At 34.9% G+C, this 22008-nt stretch overlaps 1 protein-coding gene and 1 non-coding gene across 5 annotated transcripts in view; both read right to left on the reverse strand.

Moving 5' to 3' along the window:
* MEIS1 (Meis homeobox 1) overlaps positions 1-22008 on the reverse strand; it is a 176784-nt gene that overhangs the window by 76017 nt on the left and 78759 nt on the right. For all 4 annotated transcript variants that reach the window (XM_070956510.1, XM_070956507.1, XM_070956524.1 and 1 more), the window contains exon 8: positions 12595-12740. In XM_070956510.1, coding sequence (XP_070812611.1) covers positions 12595-12740 — 146 coding nt within the window. The remainder of the gene's footprint in view (positions 1-12594; positions 12741-22008) is intronic.
* LOC139309203 (U6 spliceosomal RNA) lies at positions 566-673 on the reverse strand. The gene has a single exon (XR_011599849.1). It is a non-coding gene; the product is annotated as a U6 spliceosomal RNA (small nuclear RNA).

A 22008-nucleotide genomic window follows, 5' to 3' on the forward strand; every position in this document is an offset into this window, starting at 1 on the left:
TCCCATTTCTATTTCTATCATATTAAAGCCTCAAATGGACAGGTCTCATTGTTACTCATCAGGGAATAGTGCCGGGCTCTTGATCTCCACTAAATCATTTCCAACTGTGAAATTCAGAATAAGGATAGACAAAATCTATTTCTGATTCACATCACTTTCACATGCAATCAGTCTCTCCATCCTATCTCATTTCTGCACCAACTTGTTTTTGTTTTAATGAATGAACATTTCTAATTTAAACAACTTTTTCTTAACCAAAAGGTAAAAGTAAAGGTTTCCCTGACCAGTTGTGTCCAATTTTAGAGGTGTGTGTGCTCATCTCCGTTTCTTGGCTGAGGGAGCCAATGTTGTTCGAAAACAAGGTTATGATCTTCCCACCGAAGTGGTACCTATTAATCTACTTACATTTGCATGCTTTCAAACTGCTAGGTGGGCAGGAGCTGGGGCAAGGAATGGGAGCTCATACTGTTGTGTGGCTTTGGGTCTCGAACCCAGACTGTTGACCTTCCAGGTGACAAGCTCAACATCTTTAACAGCTTAGCCATTGTGCCTCCTCCTCCCACACAAAAAAATGGAACTCTTCACAAATTTGTGTGTTATCCTTTTGCAGGGGCCCATGCTAATCTTTTCTGTATTGTTCCAATTTTAGTATCTATGCTGCTGAAATGAGCTCAACCAAATGTCACTTTATATAGATTGTATCCTTAAGCAGGCATTTCTATAGTACAGTATTTTATCCTAAAATAATATTTTAATATATATACTGGTTTTGTTTTTAATCTTAGGGAAGTCCAAATGTAAGGAAAAGTATGTTCTCTCTGTGTGTGGTCTTTTTGTAAAAACTGAGAACTGTATTTTAAAATCTGGAGAACTACAAAATCCCAAGCAAAAGCATATGGAACTTTGAGCCTTAGTCCAAAAAGTATATATTAAATTTTGGTCAATGTAAATATAAGCAGAGATGTTATGAAAAATTGGTGAGGGGAGGGGGAAGTAAATGATGAAAGGCAGTGTTGCCTAAATGTGATATCAAATGTGCATATGAAACAGATGGATCTTGATGTTGCTTGGGAAATGCTGACCAAAGCACTGGACCCTATAGATGCCTCTAATTATACGTAGTAACAAAAGTAAATCCTCAAGAATCCTTAAAGCAGAGGCCATACTATGACAAAAAATGTTTGCAAGCACCGCAGGAAATTATACCACCTTAACTCAATTTCAACTCATGTTCATTACTATTAAACATTAGTGTCTAGCTTCAACCTATCATACCATAAACAACTGTAAATAATATTTAAATTATTGCAAATTCTAGAAACAATTAAACATCTAAATTTAACAAAGGTTATTTTAAATTGCATATATATATATATATATATATATATATATATATATATATATATATATATATATAAAATTACAGTATTGATATGCAACATGTATATTAACAATAAACATTCATGATTTACAATACTATGTATTGTATATCAGAAAATGAACAATTTCAAAGAGCCAAAGTAAGTAAAGTGTTGGGCTAGGATTGGGGAGACCTAGGTTCAAGTCCAAGCATGGGAACTTAGCATGTGACTTTGGGGCCGTCATTTTCATCCAGCTTGGACAGTCATTTTTTGGGGGACCAACAGAGGATGAAGGCCTAAGTATACACTGTGGAATCCTGGAGGAAAAACAAGATAGAAATCTAACCAAACACAAATGCAATTGTCTATTTCAAAAACAACATCAATGTATGATGCCAGTTCTGCAAATAGTTTGCAAGATATTTGTTTTAAGTTATATTACCTTAGCTCTGACTTGGATGTATAATAGTCAGATTTCAACTCCTTAGAATTCAAAGGAAAACAGATAGTTGAAAACTATCTGCTATAACTAATCATCACTTATGTTTATTACTTATTCTCCTATCCCAAACCAGCATTATATTACTTAGGAAATTGTTTCTTTTGTAAATAACCTTGTTCATTATAACTTTCTATAGGAGTTGTCCACATTTTCTTTAAGTAAATTAATTTCTATGATGTTTTTTATTTCAAAAATACAATTTTTGTTTCCTCAGCTCAAAAATTCCTAAACTTTTGGGGCTGGTAAACACGTTTGATTCGTAAGAAGCATGAGAACTCACACAAAATGGCTGTCCTGGAGGGTGTGGCCAGTCATAAAGCAACCTTTACTATACATAAAATAAATTGGTAAGGATGTTTGCTGCCACTGCCTCTAGTCCCTTGCCCCCAGATTCTCTCCATATCTCAGTTTACCTTCTTTTTCCCGAACAGCAGCCATTCACCATTTTTAATTTCAAAGAACACCCCAGTGTCTATTTAGGACCCTAAGGCATTCTTAGAAATAAATATGATAGCTTGCTATATAACACCTAGCTTCCCATTTCATTTTTTTTTAATTAAAAGAAGCTTAATAAAACAAAATAAATTAAAATCAGATGAAGTGTGGAGCCTGAGGGCTCTAAGGGAGGTATTATCAGGCACCTTGGCCCTGCCCACATCACACTGGAGACCCAGACTATGGCTTAATGGTTTATTAGCCAGGTATTTTCATGATAAGATGGAAGATGACAGTACAGATGCACCTGTAGGCCTTATAATTGTCCTGTGAAAAAGTTACCCTCTTTGAAGCATGGAAAACTCAAGAGGTTCTTGCTCTGTTTAAATATAAGCAAAGGTAATTATGTGGCAGAAACAAATTTTATAGGATGGGTGTGACTAACATCTAGAAGGAGCACAATGGCTTCAGAGTCCACCATTACAAAAAAAGAACCCTTAGAAAATTATTAGCAATATTAAAGGACATAATTCATAGGCAAGTGCAGGAAAACATTATTATATAATCTTCAGCAGCTCCCTGCATTACTCCAAATCAATTTGCTTACAACTTTTTGAAAATTAGAATTAACTTAAGAAAGGAGCCCTAGTGGCACAGTGGTTAGAATGCAGTATTGTAGGTTAACTCTGCCCATAGCCAGGAATTTAATCCTGACCAGCTCAAGGTTGACTCAGCCTTCCATCCTTCTGAGGTTGGTAAAATGAGGACTCAGATTGTTGGGGGCAATAGGCTGACACTGTTAATTGCCCAGAGAGTGCTGTATAGCACTATAGGATGATGGATAAGTTTAAGTGCTATTGCTATTTATGGAATTTTTGTTGGTGAAGATAGGCAAGGCTAGTTTGCATGCACAATTAACTTTAGTGGCCTCAATGCAAGGCTAGTATATATGGCATCTGGATTGTGATTTATGGAATATTGGGTTGGATTCACAGGACTCCTTTTGTGGGTAAAGAAACTTTTGGAGCCAATCATATGTTTCCAATTACAGTTCATAAAATCCAGTCTATGTGGTCCCACTGAGACCAAGACAACAAAGTAGTTTTGTATTTTGGCTTGTTGCAAATTACAATTATAATCTGAAACAGATTTAATTGCAAAGTATTCTAGTGCAGACAGTTACATTTCCTTTTGAGTTTTTGTTGGTACTTTTTGGTTCGGTATGATTTCTTAGGGAGTCATTTAAAAACCTATTCCAATATGTAGCTCAAGACTGCACAGAATATCAAATACTGTAAGGTTTATTAACAATATTATTCAAAATAGTTTTTTTTAGAAGCTATCAATCTACCTACTTAACTACCTACCTCTCAGATTTACCATACATTATTTATATGTAGTCCCTCCCCCCACTAATTGCCTGTGAACTGTGGGGAGGAGCTCATCTTACATACAGTGAGGAAAAAATGATTTTGGAAACTAGTGAATGGGCGGGAATGCAATTGGCTACAGACGTTGTTAAAAAATATGAATTCCCCTGAATTAACTATTTCTTGGAGGGTTGCTTACTTGCTGAATTTTAATCTTTTTGGTGTTTCTTCTCTCTCTTTGATTTCCTTTCTTCTACTCCAGTTTCCCTTTCTCTTTGCATCCTCCGAATCAATCTTTGTTTCCCTCACTTCCCTTCCCATTTTTTTCCTCTTCCTGTGTCTTCATTTTCTTGTCTCACTTCTATTAAAAGGAAAGCTAGGAATAGATACATGTTTTTGTTTTCATGTGAGAGTATGGTGGGTATATGCAGATGACAATCAATTAATTTATTAATGAGAAACCTTATTTTACAAGCAATTACACTTGACATCAGTTCAAATAACTTTTTTTCTTTGGGGCCTGTTCTTTTTTTGGAGAGATTCTAACAGGCATGGCACTATATTTTGACCATGCCTATTCTTTTCTCTCTCTTTTTTTTTCTTCTGTTCTTCCTCTTTGACACAGTTATCTTAAAGTCGTTGTTTTCCTTTCCGTAACTAAACTGCTCTATAAATTAACCAGTAAATGTTAATATGCATGAGATATTATATCACCTTGTTTCAAATCACCACAGTATATACCACATTCCTTAGATACTTCTTTGGCAAATTCCAGCTGTACTATGAAGTATTCTTTCAAGATACAGTCTGAATTATTCAATTAATGCACAATTTGCTTATCTTCTTTATTACATAACACAAGGCGAAATATTATTCTGGTTTTAATAAATCAGCAGAAGTCATCAATTCATTTCAAGGTACAATTCAATGTATTTTTCTTAAGCCTAAATAGCTAGTTAACTAAGGGGACAGTTTTGCTTTTATCAGGCTCCATGTACACAAAGATCCACAGAAAAAACTGAGCAGTGGGGGGGGAGGGGAGTGGGGGGGGGACAAAGCTATCTCAGCAACATTATAATCTCTTTGGAACTCCCTATTCAGAGGGCATCTAGAGGCCAAGACAGATGAGGTTTTAAACCAGCCTGGCAATTCATTTTTCTACAATGGCTACAGTATGTTATGGGTTAAACAACAACAACAACAAAAATGCTAAAATCATTATAAGCTTTATCATTCGTTTTAAAGATCTGGCTTTAAATAATCACCTTGAGATGAAATATAATGGAAGTAACAAACAAACAACAATACCGCAAGCAAGTCAGAGTCTAAATTTTGTTGCTGTTTGGTATTGTCTTGATTCTATTGCTTTTGTTTTGTAAACTACTCTGGAAAATTTTGCTGTCATGAGGTAGAATATAAATGTTTATAGCAAATGGAAACAATACACAAAGTATTTTCAGAGAACAAAACATATTCTATTTGTTCAGCTTGTTGTAGATTTCCTCAATTACCTAGAAAGATGGAACGCTGACGGCTGATATATGTAAATAAATTAAAACAAAAGAATACTTATAATGGTAAAAAATGGGATTGATCAAACCAAGAACGTAAAAAATAAAGAACCAAAGTGAAGGATAAATAGCTTTTAATACTAGTAATCTACAATCTGAAATAATAATCTACAGTCCTTCAGATCTAATATTTGACAAATCAAAAGCTCCAGAGAAGTTTTCAATTTACAATACCCCTTCTTATATAATTATCTACTTATGCACACACATACATGCACATGCACAGAAAGAGAGAGAGACAGAGTTTTGAAAATGATGGCATTGTGTTGCTGTGTTGCTTTTAGGCCTGAAAAACATCCTATCTTTTACATATAGGATGATACAGCAATTACAAATCTCAGTCCTTGCATTATGATACTTAAGAAAAACTCACCAAAATCCCAACCTGCTATTGTTTTCAATTCTGACTGTTGAAGAGTGCTTGAATTTACAGGAATTTACTAGGCCCCCTTTCTACTTTATAATCCACCATCTTCTCCCATTTTTCTCCAAGGTGCTGAAAAAGAGGAGCCAAAGAGAAGATTGCCTTACTTTACCTCCTGAAAATTCAAGCACTGCTGTTTAAGGGATAGCTTGAATTTTGCAATTTCTTACTGCAAGAAATCAACAGTATTCCACTCAAAAAAGAAAAAAAAAATAGATCATGCTATTGTCAGCATATGAAAATTTATCCTGGCCAACATAACAATGAGGGGTCCTTGGTACTCTCTGAGCTTGGTTGTTTTCTTGCAGGCGTTTCATTACCCAAACTTGGTAACATCGTCAATGCTAGTAGAGAGTGTTAGACTAGCACTGATGATGTTACCTAGTCTGGGTAATGAACTGTCTGCAAAAAAAAAAAAAAAATAACCAAGCTCAAAGAGCACCCAAGGAACCCCTCATTTCAACTCTGAGCTGCAAATATTCTCCTTTACTAGTACAACATACTGTAATAATTGTTGCTCCATTAGGTATTACAAGAAAAACAGAATACAATACAAATAAAGAATACAGACAATAAATCTGTTTGCAGATAACATATTTTTTTCAAAATTCTAACTTAGCATAGAACATATTTACAATATTAATTGAATAAATTTTATAGTAGTAAGATCTGAAACCCATCTTGATAAACCGTCCTTTCTAAACAATACTGAAGCAAAAATTCTTGCACAAAACTACTGGACTCCCCCCCCCCAAGGTGGACTTAAATAGTCAGGAATATGTACAAGGGGTTGGTCCCATTTAAAGAAATGTGACCCTATCTTCTTCTCAATATCTTTGTTATTGCTAGCAGAATATCCATAATAATAAATGCCTACCCCTAATAATTTTTTACCAGTTTGAAATAATTCTAGATCTCTTATCAATTATTTGGCTTCATTCATGGCAGAAAAATATGTATATTGATATAGCACCAAGCAAACCAAAAATACAGGGAAAAGTATAATGGAAGTTTAGGTACCAAATTTGAAAAAAATATTTTTCCACTTTCTAGTTAAAACAATATGATGGAATTATTCGGAATTCAAAAGTTGTCTAATAGCTAAAAGTTAGACTGTCATGGATTTTCTTTTCTTTTTGCTTCTTTTCTTTTCCCATTGATTCCTGACAACCACATGGATGAACTTATGTTTTCAACTAGCTTTTCTGGCAGTGATTTCTCATTGCCTCCTTTCTCGTCCTATAAGGAAGTGACTAGCCTCCAAGGTCAGCTAACTGCTTTTGTATCTAAGGCAGGATAAGAATTTAAGATTTCCCCACTCCTAGTCCATCAGACAAAACTGGCTATCTTCATTCCATTAGGTAATGCAATTCCTCCTCAATATTAAAAAAAATAATTCTTACTATTACAAATCCATACTGAAAGTTGGAAACAAGTTTTGTTCCCTAATTTTTCTCCTTTTCTCTCCTTTTCCATTTCTCCATCACCCCATGCTTGATATGACTAATTTTTTAAAAATGAAAACATAGAGAATATTTAGGATTAAAAATTTGATTATTAACTGTAACTCTATCTTTGCTGACTATTTTTTTGCAAAAGAATTGATCCACACGTACTTGCTGGGATTCAAATGAAGAAAGTTAAAAAAAAAATCATCAGGATATTGTAAGATACAGGGTCTTCAGTAATGTGGAGGCATATAATCCTAAGTAAGTGAGCAAGCTAATGAATATCTTTTAAGTCAATGTGTCTTTATGAAAACAATGTTTAAAGAATGGCAATCTATACATTTCTTTAAATCAAAGGTGATTCTCCGGTATTAAATAAAATTCAAATAAGGCAGATTCTTAAAAACCTTAAAATCCATGGCAAACAAACTTAAAGCTTTTAACTTAATTAATTCATTTAACACTGTTTATTATGTGAATTCAACTTGTAAATATTTCAACAGTTTATTGATAATTGCAGTATATTCAATTAATAGGTGGTAGCCCAGTCTTAAAAAATTATATTGTTATTTGTCAAAAGTTTCTAGATTACATTGCAGTATTTGTTACGGTGCATATCTCTAACGAAAATGCTCATCATATAACTCATTCTGGATGAACATTTTTTAAAAAATTGGACAAATTACAGATGTCTTTGGTTCTTAATGTTAGTTTATTCCTATTTTCTCCAAATTATATAATTTGATTATATAATCAAATTATATGGTGATTCATTACTTTTAAAAAAACAAAGAGTTTTGAAAGATTAATTTTTTTATCTAGATGTAAACTCATTTTTATTTATATCAACCAAGTATCTCTTAATAGATGATCTCCAACTACATATCATTTTGATTAGAAATAATAAATGTTTACATTTTAAAATAAATATATTTATCTATATTACAAATTACTCTGTACATTTACTTTGTTGTTTGTGTTTTTTGAAGACAATTTTCATTGCTTTGTTCCTTTTTTATTCTAGTTTTGCTCATCCTTATGTGCTGAAATATTTTTAAAGAAATATTTGATACCCCCTTTTTTTTCTCCTAGTGCATTAAGATTATTGGAATTGCTGTATAGCAGTACCTCCCTGAATGGCATTGTCTTAATGCAATGGGCTTCACCACCACCAATCTTTTAGCAAATTCATTAACAGTATCAAAAGAAGGATTATTGATTAAAAACACTGAATTCTCAGATTCAAGCCAGAATACAATTACAGGATGTAATCTACTTTTTAAAGAAAAGGCAGTACACTTTTTCAATGGGAAGAACAAACATAATAAAAAAACCCAACAAAAATGAAATGGAAGTAGCCAAAATAAATGCATTTGTATTTAATGATTAGTTCTAGATTTTTTTATGTATTAATATATAAAGTAGAAAATATTATGTTAAAACGCACAAGCTAGATAATTAGACGATCTACCCAAGTATTACCAGCTCTGAAGGACAATAGTATATGCCCTAAGGCAGCAATCTCTTATTCAGTTTTCTTTGAGGTAGAATGTGGGACTGTCTACATGCAGCATATATTTTATACTCCTGAGCTGTGGCCAGGTATGCTGTGTGCATATGAGATTAAGAAAAAGGAAGAGAGATGTAGAAGGAACAAGATACTGTACAAACATCATCATCCCACAATGTGTGTGTTTGATGTTATATAAGGTGTCTGAAACTACATTGCTAGAAATGATTTCAAAAATTAGTTGCATACTATATGAAATAAAATAGCCAACATTTCCTTTGTACTTTTTGTTTGCTTGTTTGTGTGAATCACAGTCTAAAAGATGGTCTCGAGCATTATGAATTAATTTTATAAAAACTTACAAAAGTTTCATATTTTTACTTTAATAATTCCATTGACCAATCATTAATATGACTGCCATGTTAATTACTATGTTACTGGGGTATTAATATTATAATGGGTATCACTATTATAATTTTATGAGCAGTCCTTTGAGATAATGGTAAAATTAAGAAAAGTTAGTGCTCAATCAGGATACAAAATATTTCAGTGTTAATTATTCCCAGCTCTTCCATAGTGTTTTAATTTGCAAATTACTGTATGTACTCTAAACTTTATATTTCATACTTACAGTATACTCATGCAAATAATTTGGGGTCTAATAAATTAAATCTAAACAAATCTGAGGATTATTATTTTTAACAATCAAAAATGGAAATTTCAAGAGCCTTGATAGTACAGTGGTTTAGTGCACCCTGTTATTAACACAGCTGCCTGCAATTTCTGCTGGTTCGAATCTCTCCAAGGCTCAAGGTTGACTCAGCCTTCCATCCTTTCTAAGGTAGGTGAAATGAGGACCCAGTTTGTGGGGCCAATAAGCTGACTTTGTATAAAATATACAAAAGAATGAAGGCTATTGCTTAACGCATTGTAAGCCGCCCTGAGTCTCCGGAGAAGGGCGGCATATAAATCAAATTAAAAAAAAAAATATTCATTTGTGAGACATTTTCAGGAAATCAAGGCAGATATCCAGTACTCCCTTATCCAATATACTATATAATTTTTAGCTAATGTGGATTAACTTCTCATAGGACAGAGTTATTTCTTTAAAAAGAAACGGTTGATTTTTTTTTAAAAAAAAAAAATATGTTCATTTGGCACCAGTACAGATTCTTCACTTTATGAAGTATCTGCAATGTAATTGATAACATAGTCTATAAAAGTTCATCCTATAATGAAACATATGTTTCAACTATATGTAACATCAACTATATGTATAAATATCATGTCAATTGCAGCAATTACATTAATCATATTTATCTCAAGGTATAAGCATTAAATATCCTTTCAGCCTATAACACAAAAACTTGGATTTCACTTCCTTAACTAAATATCCAAGACGAGTGTAAGGAAAATCAAAGGGCAGTTTATATAAAGCCCAAAAATCCAAAGTGGTCCGAACAGATCCGCAAACTCACTTCAAAACCATTGCTTCCCTGTTTCATTAAAAATCCATCTCCAACCTAGGTCTTCATTTATTTGGTAAATGCAAATCTTTCAAAAGTTAATCGTTTGGCATATTCGACATTTTTTTTTATGCGAAGAGATCATGCAAAACTGCTTCTACACATTTTCATACCATTCAAATCTGTTCAACTATAAGCTTATGTATTATGAACAATAATTGTGTAATCCTTTTACATTTTCTCTGACAGTACTAAGAAGAAAAGAAAGTAAAGGGGAAAAAACCACTGGCTTGAACTTATAAGAAAATAGACAGGAAGAAGAGTCTCTAAGCAGGAGGTCCTCCTTGTACTACGTATAAAGTCCTGAATTTATTTGGATCAAGTCTAGATATGATTATTTAGCCTTACTCATTTGTGAAATAGATGTTTCAGCCTCCATATACTGTGACCCTTCTCTCCAGGCACAGCAATTCAGCATGTTTAGGTCCACTTTGTATTCCATGTAACTATATTGCCAGCAGTAGTGTGCACGGTGGTCTCACACAGGGCAAGTGATGTCCTAGCAGAGCCTGTGTGAAGTCTACTTTATAATACCCAAGAGAGGAAATATCCCTTTAGCTCTCAATTAGTGCTGACAAATCCATGTCTTTATGCACTCAGCTATATATGTTATGGCCTTTGAGATGCTTGATTCCTTTCCTATATAAACTGTGCCCAGTGGGTGTGAAGGTTACAAGAAGGTTACAAGTTCCACGATTAGCCACTAATATTGTACTGGGCATAGACTATCTATTTCTGGATTTTAAAAAATAGATGTTCAGCTTCAATCCTCTCTTTTATCATTAAATTTACATTACAATATTGAGGGTGTTTCTCAAATGCAATCATGAGTACTAAAAACCTCTTTTTAAAACATAAATATTAATAAAGTCTTAAATCAAGATTTTGTAAATTTCTAGAAACTATAATGGGCCTCCTAGAGTCTAAAAAATCATATTGTTTTAGACATTCTTTCTATTTAATTAGTCGAATAAAAGTTATATGCAAAATGATGCAGAACGATCACACACTCACAATAACAATAAACATATTGACTCATTTACCAGATTCAAATTAAGGAATGGAATAAAGGGGAAGAATGTTAGTCAGCCGCTTATAATGAATATGTGGTATAATGCACCACATTCAAATACCTCATTCAAAATATGTTTAAAAATTTTGAATCGGCTAAAATTGTTTATAGTTGCAGCAACTAAAATTCACATTCACATATATTTAGATGCAAACCATGCCCAGGATTATAAATACAACAGCATAATCCTGAATTCTCCATCCAATAGCTCTGATTGGCACTCAGGGTTTCAAACAGCACTACCACTTCCCATTCCCTGTTACTACATAGAAAGCTCTTCTTGATGATGAATTAGAGGAGGCAGCTGGGGTGAACAGGAGGGAACCAGCTGAAGTACAGGGAAGACCAAAAAATCTGCTAAATACACAAATACCTGGACCATGAGAATGTCGCCAGGCTGACTGAATTATGACCAAATGCTTCAGTGACAAGAGAGAATTTCCTTAACCAAAGGGTCTCACATCAGATGCTTATACATCTGACAAGATAAAATTGCTCCCCATACACATGCCACATGGTTTCCGCAACTTCAGAAGGACATCTTTATTCAAGCAGTGGAGAGGAGCTAAATGATGAATGCTTGACCTTGCCTCTCTCCCAACCTACAGGCAAAGACCTGCCCCATTCCCATTCAAATGTATAGGAAAGCAATATTCAGAAACCTTGGTTTGGAAAGACATCCAAGCTTTGATGGAGACTCTCTGGGATACATAGAGTTTAAAATAGAAATTGGCACACTTTGAAAATGGAAGAAAAAGCTGTCCTGCTTTAAGGGAACTTCTTGTTAAAAGGAATATGACTTTTAAAGCATAGGCTTCTTTTTTTATTCAGAATCATGCCAAGCTGATTAAACAAATAGAAGAGAGATGATGCGCATGTGTGGTCTGATGTTCTTTATCTAAATCATTTTCAAAATCTAGAGGGCCCAGATAGAAGGTCCATACTTGATTCTGCTAACCTGTAGGGATTGAGGACTGGCAAATAAATACCCAGATCTTGCAAGCTAGCCAGTGGATACCCCTTCTCACACTGACTAAATGCATTAAAAAAAAAGTACAACAGAAAAGAAACCTTTGTTTTATATTATTTAGATGTCCAGAAAGAAAACAAATATCAAGTCTCTTAGTTTAGATTTACTAGACACTGAACAGCATAAATTAACATTAGATTGTTGTTTTTGTCTTAAACAAGAGTCTGGAGGGGAAAAAATAACAAAAGAATACACTGGATGCAAAATAAGAAACAAAGCAGAATACTTGCATAAGATAAACAAAATATTTCAAAGACTAGTCTTTGATTATGTGTTATATGCATTTTCTACTATAATGTTTTTTTACCCAGGTACCATTTTATACATGATCTGGACTTCACTTACTGTTAGATGCTGGAACAGCCATGCCCTCATGATATTTGTGGCTACTTTGGGAAAGATGCCGCGCTTTTTATGTCGCTTTTTGTCCTTATCTGGATCATCATCGTCACCTGTGCTGGGAGACGCTACACTGTTGTCCAAGCCATCACCTGTAAATATAGTGAATCAAATGTTTCACTTTAGCTATTTTGAGATTCTATGACTAAAAACTAATTAGGGTAGGTACTGACACACCCAACATATGCACTAAACACACACAGGAACAATCATAACCTAACGAAAATTCACACTGTATTTCATGAAATAATGTTAAACCTACCATGATTTTCTTTGCTCTTGTGAATTCTAAATCACAACTGCAGCACAATATCATCCATTTTCTGGTTGCAGCTCTAAGGATGCTCCTTCAATCCCATTTTAAGATGCTAACCATTAAATCTGAGGTTTTTTGAATGCCAATAATGTGCGCTCTCTCACTGAGCTATATATCCATATATCCATATATCCAAACCAGATTGAATTTTTATAGAGTTTTTAAACAATGCCAAGCGTTTACAACTAAAGCTATTTGTAAATATGGAAGATATTATTTGAGACCACGTCTGGGAGACTTAAATAAGGTGATTCACCATTACAAATTCAATATTTTCACATTCTGATGAGAAGTTACATAATATCATCCTCTCACATTAAAATTAGAATATAATTATTCTTTGGACTTTTCTATTTGTTCAAATGTTGTTATGCCTGCTCTGCTTCTCATAAAACAGGTTCAAGTTGCATTAAAATGCATGTATCTTTTGGGGAGGGAATCCTTAGGAAGGTCTACTTAAGATAAAACCATATATAAATATTTATTTGAGAAGTTAAATAGTCACACATATTTAAATAAAACTTTTGTTATTTTTTTTTTCAAATTATCACATAAAAACAAAAATAGAGTCAAACTAAATTATGAATGGGCACATGTAAACCCAGGGTAGCCCAGAAATAGAATTATTCGTTCAACTCATATCATTGTTACACCATCTACAATCACTGTATATCCATCAGGAGCCTGCCTTTCTGAGTTTTATTAGTGAAGTTCAAACTCAAATTTATAGAAACCAGTTATTTATGCTGTAATTTTAGCTTGTATTTCATACTGCAAGAAACACAGCAGGAAGGCCAGCAGTTAAAACCTGAAAAGCATTTTTCAGGATAGCTTAGAATAATTACTTATATTTCAATTTCATCTTTTTCATATAGGCAAGATGTCAAATTGGAGCTCCCACTGTCACAATCTTTATAAGCATTCATGTTTTGATCTGATTCAGGCAATTACTATCAAAAAAAGAAACGCTTAGAAAGCCTTTGTTTTAAACAGGCATTTTAATTCTTCAAAATAATGATTGAGCATGCAATCTTGTAAGAATTCATTCTTTTAAAAAATGAGTGACTACCTTCATAGAAAGCTCTTTGCTTCATGAAAGTTCAACTGAGGCATTCATATTTCTAAAAAGGAACCCTCATAGTAATACTTTAGATGTCTTAGGCTGATAAAAGTCTTTGAAAGGTTTTATTCAGAGAAGCAATTTCCCATATAAAGCAATGATTCATAAAATAAACATAAGCAAACAACAGCATTTAAAATTTCCCTGTACTAATCCACATTCTTTAGTCTGATGGACAATTAAAGAGAGAAACATATCAGGTGGTCAATGGTTAAAAGTAAAAGGGCTTCTAATGTGATGACATCCTATTGCTTATTCTTTTTTTAAATATAGTTTCAACTCCCTTACCACCCATCCACCCACCCCCACCCTGGCTTCAAATTATTTTAGCAAGCCATGCCTTGTGCCTGGATAGAAGAGAATTCATTGATAATTTATGGAAATATCTACTATAATTCAATGGAGATTTTTTTCCAGCTTTGTGCATCAATAGATAATCAAGGCCTCAAAGCAGCCTTAGCTTAGCATTACCTCAGGCCAAAGAATTCCTGAAAGCATGCCTTCGGGGCACCTGAATTATAGACTCCATTAGGAGGGGGGAAGCTTTCTGCATTCCATGAAGAACACTCCCCCAGAACCTTTCCTGTTTATTTCTGCTGTATGAAAGCAGAAACATTAGGAACAGAAACCACCATCACCACCCCTTTTTGAAAGGGGAGGCTTATGGAGATACAATGGAAAAACCTTTCAAGCAAGACCCAGATCACCTCCTGTCAGTCCCAGGCAGTGACCTATCCCAAATAAAAGATTTCTGTTACATCATTAGCTCAAGCCAAAAACAGCCTTGGCTTAATGCACAGTTTGTTCTTCCTACTGTTTTTAGGCAAATACAGCTACTTTACTCCCATCTGGGAGGGAAATTAAACTGCTGGGCTGTAATCTAAGACAAGGTTTTCATTGGAAGCAAATGCTTTCAATCCCATGTAAAATACTTGTGCACGCTCAGAGAAGCTTAAAACAATAAACTCTAGCCCAGTCCAACAGAAGATAAAAGAAGGACAAGAGGGGGGGGGAAGCAAATTAATGAAACAAGGTCCTTTAGAAGAAATTACTTCTATAGATTTTAATGCAATTGTTTCTGGAGGGGGGGGGAAGGATTCGGAAACTTGATTCTTTGTAAAGGAAAAATCTCAGCTAAAAGTCTAAACAGCATGTCCATTCACTCTGCAATTCAATACTGTCACCTCTATAAGGTCTCTTGAGAATACTTTTCCTCTTCTGCTTTCTCTATCCTACTTTTTAAAAAACAAAAACTAAAAAAAAAGGACTCGAAGACTGGCTAACTAACTAACCACATGGTAGCAACTATGAACCACGTTTGTGAAATGTCAGCAGTGACTTCATGCTTGAAGTTGACTTCTCCCACTGCCAATGAAGGCAAGCTGAAAAGGTGGAAATAATCATAAAAATGATGCTAGTCCATAAACAAGCTTACAGCCTCATTAGTATAGCAGTAGATTCCACTGGGTGATTTATACTCGTTTTGCTGATGCCATGAGGAAATGCCATAGGGCAACTTCAGCCAACTCCTAATGGTTTCTGACAGCTTCTTAGCAACTAGTGCAAGCAACGCTGTGGCGTTTGCTAGTAAGAGAAACTGAAAATGTCATATTATCTGTCCATGTGCCACGATGTCCATGTGGCAATTAACTAGTAGTCCAGTGACTGAGGGGCCAGAGGCTTTTAAAAATGCCCCTTGGCTATATAAGGGCATTGCTTGAATTTGTGTTGCACATATATGCAAGTTTCTAATGCAAAAGTCTGGATGTCACTGGGATCTTTCTCATGGCCATTGATGAGTTGGCCTGCACAATATGCTCTTGGAGGGGCATATTTTGAGAAGGGGAAGGGAAATCCATTTCCTTTCTTCTTTCAACACTAATGACATTATCAGAGTAATTTAGCCATTAAAAAGTATCTTGATAAGCCTTGCTTGTAAATAAACCTTGCTTGCAAAATACCTGGATCCCTGCTTTTGAACAATGAATGGATGACAAAAAGAGCTCGTTCTTTTTCTCCTTTTTCACAAATTAGTCTAAAAGGATTTGAGATCACTGAAGCAGACTCATTGCCTGTGAAATTGCTAGAAGCATAAGAACTCAGCATAGCAAGTAGAAGACACTATTTAAGCAAAACAAAACAAAACAAAACACGTACATCACAAATCTTATCACAACTAAAATGACAGCTATGGCTCTATAGTGCAGTTTTTCAGATCTCGAAACAATGCAACGTATGTTAAATTTCTAAACCATTTCAGTGTGGCTTTTTGATCTTTCAAATAATATTTAAGTATTATTTTTAAAATACTTTGCAGGTTGTGGTTTTGTGAAAGGGGACAACTAACAAAGATATTTGTACAACAATATGCCCACATACAATTCCTCACAAATTTGGGGCCTAACCCACAGAGCAGGGCAGATGACCTGTGACAACTCACAGATTGTCCTGAGGCTCAGATTTCAAACACACTTATCTCAAACAACTCAGAGTTGCCTATTTAAGCATAGCCCAGCATTTAGGCTGTGCTATCTTGTTTCTTTCAAGACAGGATAAAGAAGCATTTATTGTATTCAGGCCATTCAGTGACTCAGACTGGCCATGTCAGCAGGGGTTCCTCTCATTCAGGTCAAATCTCTACCCTTTCTCTTCCTAAAAGTTCCCCTTTGGTTCTCTTGATTGTCCCTTTTTACTTCCCCTCCCTCCCAAGAAAGTTACACACAGAGAATGTATAGGGAAAAATCCTAGAATTCCATTCTTCAGCAACATTACATTGAATGAGCTAAGGCTCGCAATGAATGCCAAAAATAACAAAAAAGTTCTTTGACTTTTCTCTTGTTCCTTATGTACCCCAAAAAAAGGTTCTTTGGGTATGTGAGGAACAAAAGTCAAGGAAATCGTCCATTGGTTGGAGAAGATGGCATGTTAGGCAGAGAGAACAGGAAGAATACTAAATTCCTATTTTGCATCTGCTTTTTACAAAAAAAAATAAAAAAAATACCAGGAGCTATACCATATGGGAGCAGAAGAAAAACGCAAGTTCAAATAGTCAAGGAAGTGAAAAGAACATACCTAGTTATTTTGTGTGAATTCAAGTCACTAGGATCAGACACAGTGGTGGGTTGCTACCGGTTCACTCCAGTTCGGGCGAACCGGTAGCAGCGGCAACAGGAGGCTCCGCCCACCTGCCCAGAGTCATCAGATATGATCTGCACATGCGCAGAAGCTTCTTACACATACGCAGAAGTGGTGCACGTGTGAGCAAAGTGAGCACGCACGCGCAAACTGTTAGCAAAGGTAAGTGAAACCCACCCCTGATCAGACAGGTTACATTTGAGGGTACTAAAGGGATAAGTGGATGTGATCTCAGAACCACTGAGTGTAATAATTGAGAAGTTATTACTAGAAGCTAGCATAAATTTGTTAAAAATTGTTTGTGCTAGAATAATCTTACTACATTTTTTTTGACAAGTGATTAGTTTAGTAAACAAGGGAATGCTGTGGATATAGTATATGTAAACCTGAGTTAAGCATCTGGCACAACTGATCACAGACTCCTTCTTGATGAAATGGAGCAGTTTGGGATGAGGGAATCCTATTATGAAGAGATGAATTCAGTTCTGAAGAAGCATACTCAACACATGGTCCTTAATGGATCCATCTTTACACAGAGGGAGGTACCTCAGGGCTTTGCCTTGAGCCCAGGGTTCTTGAATGTTGACATAATGCTTAAAGTCTATTAATTTCAAAGGAACCAAAGTTATTATAAATAACTTAGCTTCATAGATAAGGAAAGAGAGGGACTCAGAATCTGTTACTGTTACTGATAGACTTAAACATTTATTTCTGGGATTGCTAAAATTCTAGAAGAGAGAAATAGTGCTCCAAATCACCTTGATAAGAGAGAAAAAAAAATGTCTGAAAGTAACAAAGACCTCTGAGATCCCTTTCAACCTAAGATTTCACAAATAATTACCAGCTACAATAATAAATTGACAAAATAACAGAAGCATCAACAAATCTTTTGAGAGTTTTCTATATGCCCTGAAATTGTGGACACAAAGAATCTTGGTTTTTCTTAATTCCCATGAGTAAAATTGAAAAGTTAACTACTATGTGTTTAGAATATTTGGTTTTAAGAAAATCCACATTTTGCACAAATGTTAGCATCCTTTGTAACATTATTATTCTTTAGAACAGACATCATAAGTGATTAGACTCAAAATTTAGACTAAGGAAAACACTGACAATTTAAAGAGACCCCTGCTGGCCCAAATTCCCAGTTTAAGAGTTTATCTCCATTTCACATATTTCAACAATAATAACAAAATTCCAAATTCTCAATAGTTTTATAACCGTGATATAATGAACAGGGGGAAATCAAATGGTAGGATATAATTTCTTTATATCATATGAAATAGGGTAATATAAGGAGATATTAAATGTCTAGGTACCTCCACTAGTCTGTAATAATTTCTGATATTACCATAAAGATATGAAGAACAGATATCAGATTAACAATTAAGTAAAGACCCTATGTATAAAGAATCCTGCAAAGGTAGTCAAAGAGAAAATGAAGTAAAAATAATAATGCAGGATTGTCCTGTGGTGTAATGTGTGTTGCTTTTGTATTATATCACATTATGCAGATTGTGTGTATATGTGTGTATACCAGTGGTGGGTTGCCCCCGTTTCACACCGGTTCTATAGAACCGGTAGTAAAACCGGCGGGAGGCTCTGCCTACTGACCCCGACATCATCAAAACACTTCTGCACATGTGCAGAAGCTTCTGCGCATGCGCGGCCCCGCTGCAAACCGGTAGTAAAGGTAAGTAGAACCCACCCCTGGTATATACGTAACATTATATACAGAGAGAAAGAGAGAGAGTCAGAATATATACTACACCTGACTCTAGATGGACTGCTATGAGAAAGTTAGAATTCATATTGTGCTGAAATCATTTGCCAATTTCCTCAAAGTCTCTTTCCTCCTGAGAAAGAGATTTCTTTTTTTTCATGTTCTATTTTTGACTTTTTTTTCCTGCAAGATAATAGAAAATTGTGTGTGTGTGTGTGTTTGTGTGTTCTGTTACACATTTCTCCACCACTCTGTGGCCTTCCCCAGTTATCTATACTTCCTGATCTAAAAATTCCCACAGAGGAATTCCCCCAAGTTTTCTTTCCTGAAATTAAATGAAATGTAGAAAGTCAGAGAGAATGCTGACTTCTGGAGAAGTTACTATAGACAAGTTAGGTAGGATATTCACATTGGCAACTGCTTAATTAAAAAAAGTATAAGCACTCCACCCCTTACCAGCGAGAATTCATTTATTGTACTTGTTTTCCTTCAAAGAAAATCGAAAACACTTCTCCATTCAGTTTAATGATAATGGTTGGATACAATACAGGATAAATTTTTGGAATAGCATTATCCTTTAGGTATGTTACTGCTACCAATATTTGAACAAAAAAATAATATTCCAAAGGTAGTTTTATTCCCTAATGTGTATTTCTTAAAAAGAATAAGACAGCAAAAGGTGAAGGTCAGCAAAGAAAAATGCATGCCATACGGATAACTCCTTAAAAACCTTTCTTTCCCAGTGATTGTTCCAAACCACAAACATCATCCAATTGTCACCACATCATGCCTATCTGCTATAAAAAAAAAAACATGTACTCACATTTCTTTCATTCGTTTTTTTAAAATACTAAACTCCAATAAGCCTTGCTCACCAACTGCCCATTTAGAACATTTAAAATGTCTCCTTCAAGTGGATTATGTGTGATAAATTAAAGCTATTTAGAAAAAAAAATTGGACAAAGCACTGGAATTTACTGTGCTAAGGAACAGATAGTGCATAAGCCTGCATTCCAAGCTCCAACTTGTAACAATCCATTTAGATAAGAATCTATCTCCACTACTTTATTTTTTTTTTCAGGAAGTGCATGTGAAGAAATGTACCAAACATCATTAGAATAACAGAAAGCTTTAAAATGTGCCTTTGCTTGTAATACACCATTATCATTGAGGTCTGCCAAATTAAGCACCTTCTGCTTAAACTTCTTCCCCCTTTCTCCCTCTAACTCAGCTTCTCTCCATTTTTCACAACAGAACTCATTTTAGTCATTTAAAAGAAGACGTTTCAGAAGCACATTTTTGTTCTCAAGAAGCTAATACAATAAAAATATCTAGTCTGACCACAGACTGTTGGGTTTCAGATGGCATATTGTGCTCAGTTGCAATTAAATAGTAAAAACTATACGTCTTACCTCAGTGTATGATCCTTTAAGATAATGCATTTGTCAGTTTTGGAAGACAATTTTGTATTTTATTTTATTGTGCATTAAATGAAGATTTTAAAAATATATTATCTTTCCTCAAATATCCTTTTTCTTCAATAAGCAATTTAATATAGTACATGGTTTCTTCTAAAAAATTAGTTTTATGTCAGAGCTTTCATATTTGGAACTAATTTGGAATATGGATTTCTACACTTGTCAATCAAACACATGAATTAACATGTGAATCTTTAAATTATCTGCCCCTAAACCCATCTTCAAACATCTCTTTCTTTTGCACATTAAATAAAATTTTATCTTGGCAACCTTTCTCAATTTTAAACACTTAGACTTTTGTTTCATTCACAGTAAACTAAGGATCATGTGATCAAAGTCAATTCATTAAAAAATCCTAATTATTCAGATTTATCATTGAACAAAATTTCTGGGCTTTCATTTCCAAAACTGCAGATACATATTTCATGTCTGGATTAAAATATTCACAGAAACAAATCCATGTGAGTTCAATGGAAGTTTTACTGCCAATTAAATGTACATAGAATTAAAGCATCAGAAAGTGAACACTAAGCTGTTTTAGAAAGATAACTAGAAGTTGGATATTTGAACCAACTTCAATGAGAAGCTTCATGCTTGAGCATGTAAAGATTTCCACATGGTGCCTGATCTATGAATATTCATTCATATGGACAAGTTGCAGTTACTGTGACACACTTGCACATTAAGAATATGCTACATATATGTGTGAATAAATGACTGAGATTTGAAGTAGCAATAGTCTATTTTGTACCTTTAAAGGAAAGAGTTTCAGCAGTGTATGAGCAGTACATAAGGAACAGTGGTGGGTTGCCCCTGGTTCGGACCGGTTTGCAAGAACCATTAGTAAAACCGGCCGGAGGCTCCGCCCACCAACCCCAACATCATCAGGGAGCTTCTGCGCATGCACAGAAGTGCACACGCGCAGCCCCATTGCGAACTGGTAGTAAAGGTAAGTACAACCCTCCCCTGATAAGGAACCTTATCTAGCTCAGAAAATAGAGTCACATCCATCTAATACTTAGAAAAGGACACACACACACACACACACACACACACACACACACATCGAGAAATTCTATGACTATAGTGTATATTGGGACATTGGAATGAATCTCAGAAGAAGGCAATGGCAATCACTTTTACACTTCTGTCATGGACACTACATGGAAACTTTTTAAATTGATATGATGGAGCCCAAAGATGCAAAGTGTTCATTTTCTAAATATTAATAACTAAAGGAAATGGCTAGCCATTATTTAGGGGGCATTCTTCAATAGTTGAGCTGAAAGACAATTTTTAAACTCATCTCTAGCTTTTCAATGTCAAACAGTAAGATCAACAAATGCAAGTATAACTGTACAACATACTTGTCCTCTAAAAGGTTTTAGGTGAAAGGGACCATGTCCATCACATGTGGTTGGTCCTGTAGCCCAGGGGTCCCCAATCCAGTGGTGGGTTGCCCCCGGCTTGGACCGGTTCACATGAACCGGTAGTAAAACCGGCAGGAGGCTCCGCCCACTGACCTGGATGTCATCATAGGTGATTTGCGCATGTGCACTCGCGTGAGTGAAGCAAGCGTGCAGGTGTG

Source organism: Pituophis catenifer, unplaced genomic scaffold (genome assembly GCF_029215685.1).
Source record: "Pituophis catenifer annectens isolate HBS135680 unplaced genomic scaffold, rPitCat1.0.hap2 SCAF_1, whole genome shotgun sequence".
Taxonomy (NCBI): domain Eukaryota; kingdom Metazoa; phylum Chordata; class Lepidosauria; order Squamata; family Colubridae; genus Pituophis; species Pituophis catenifer.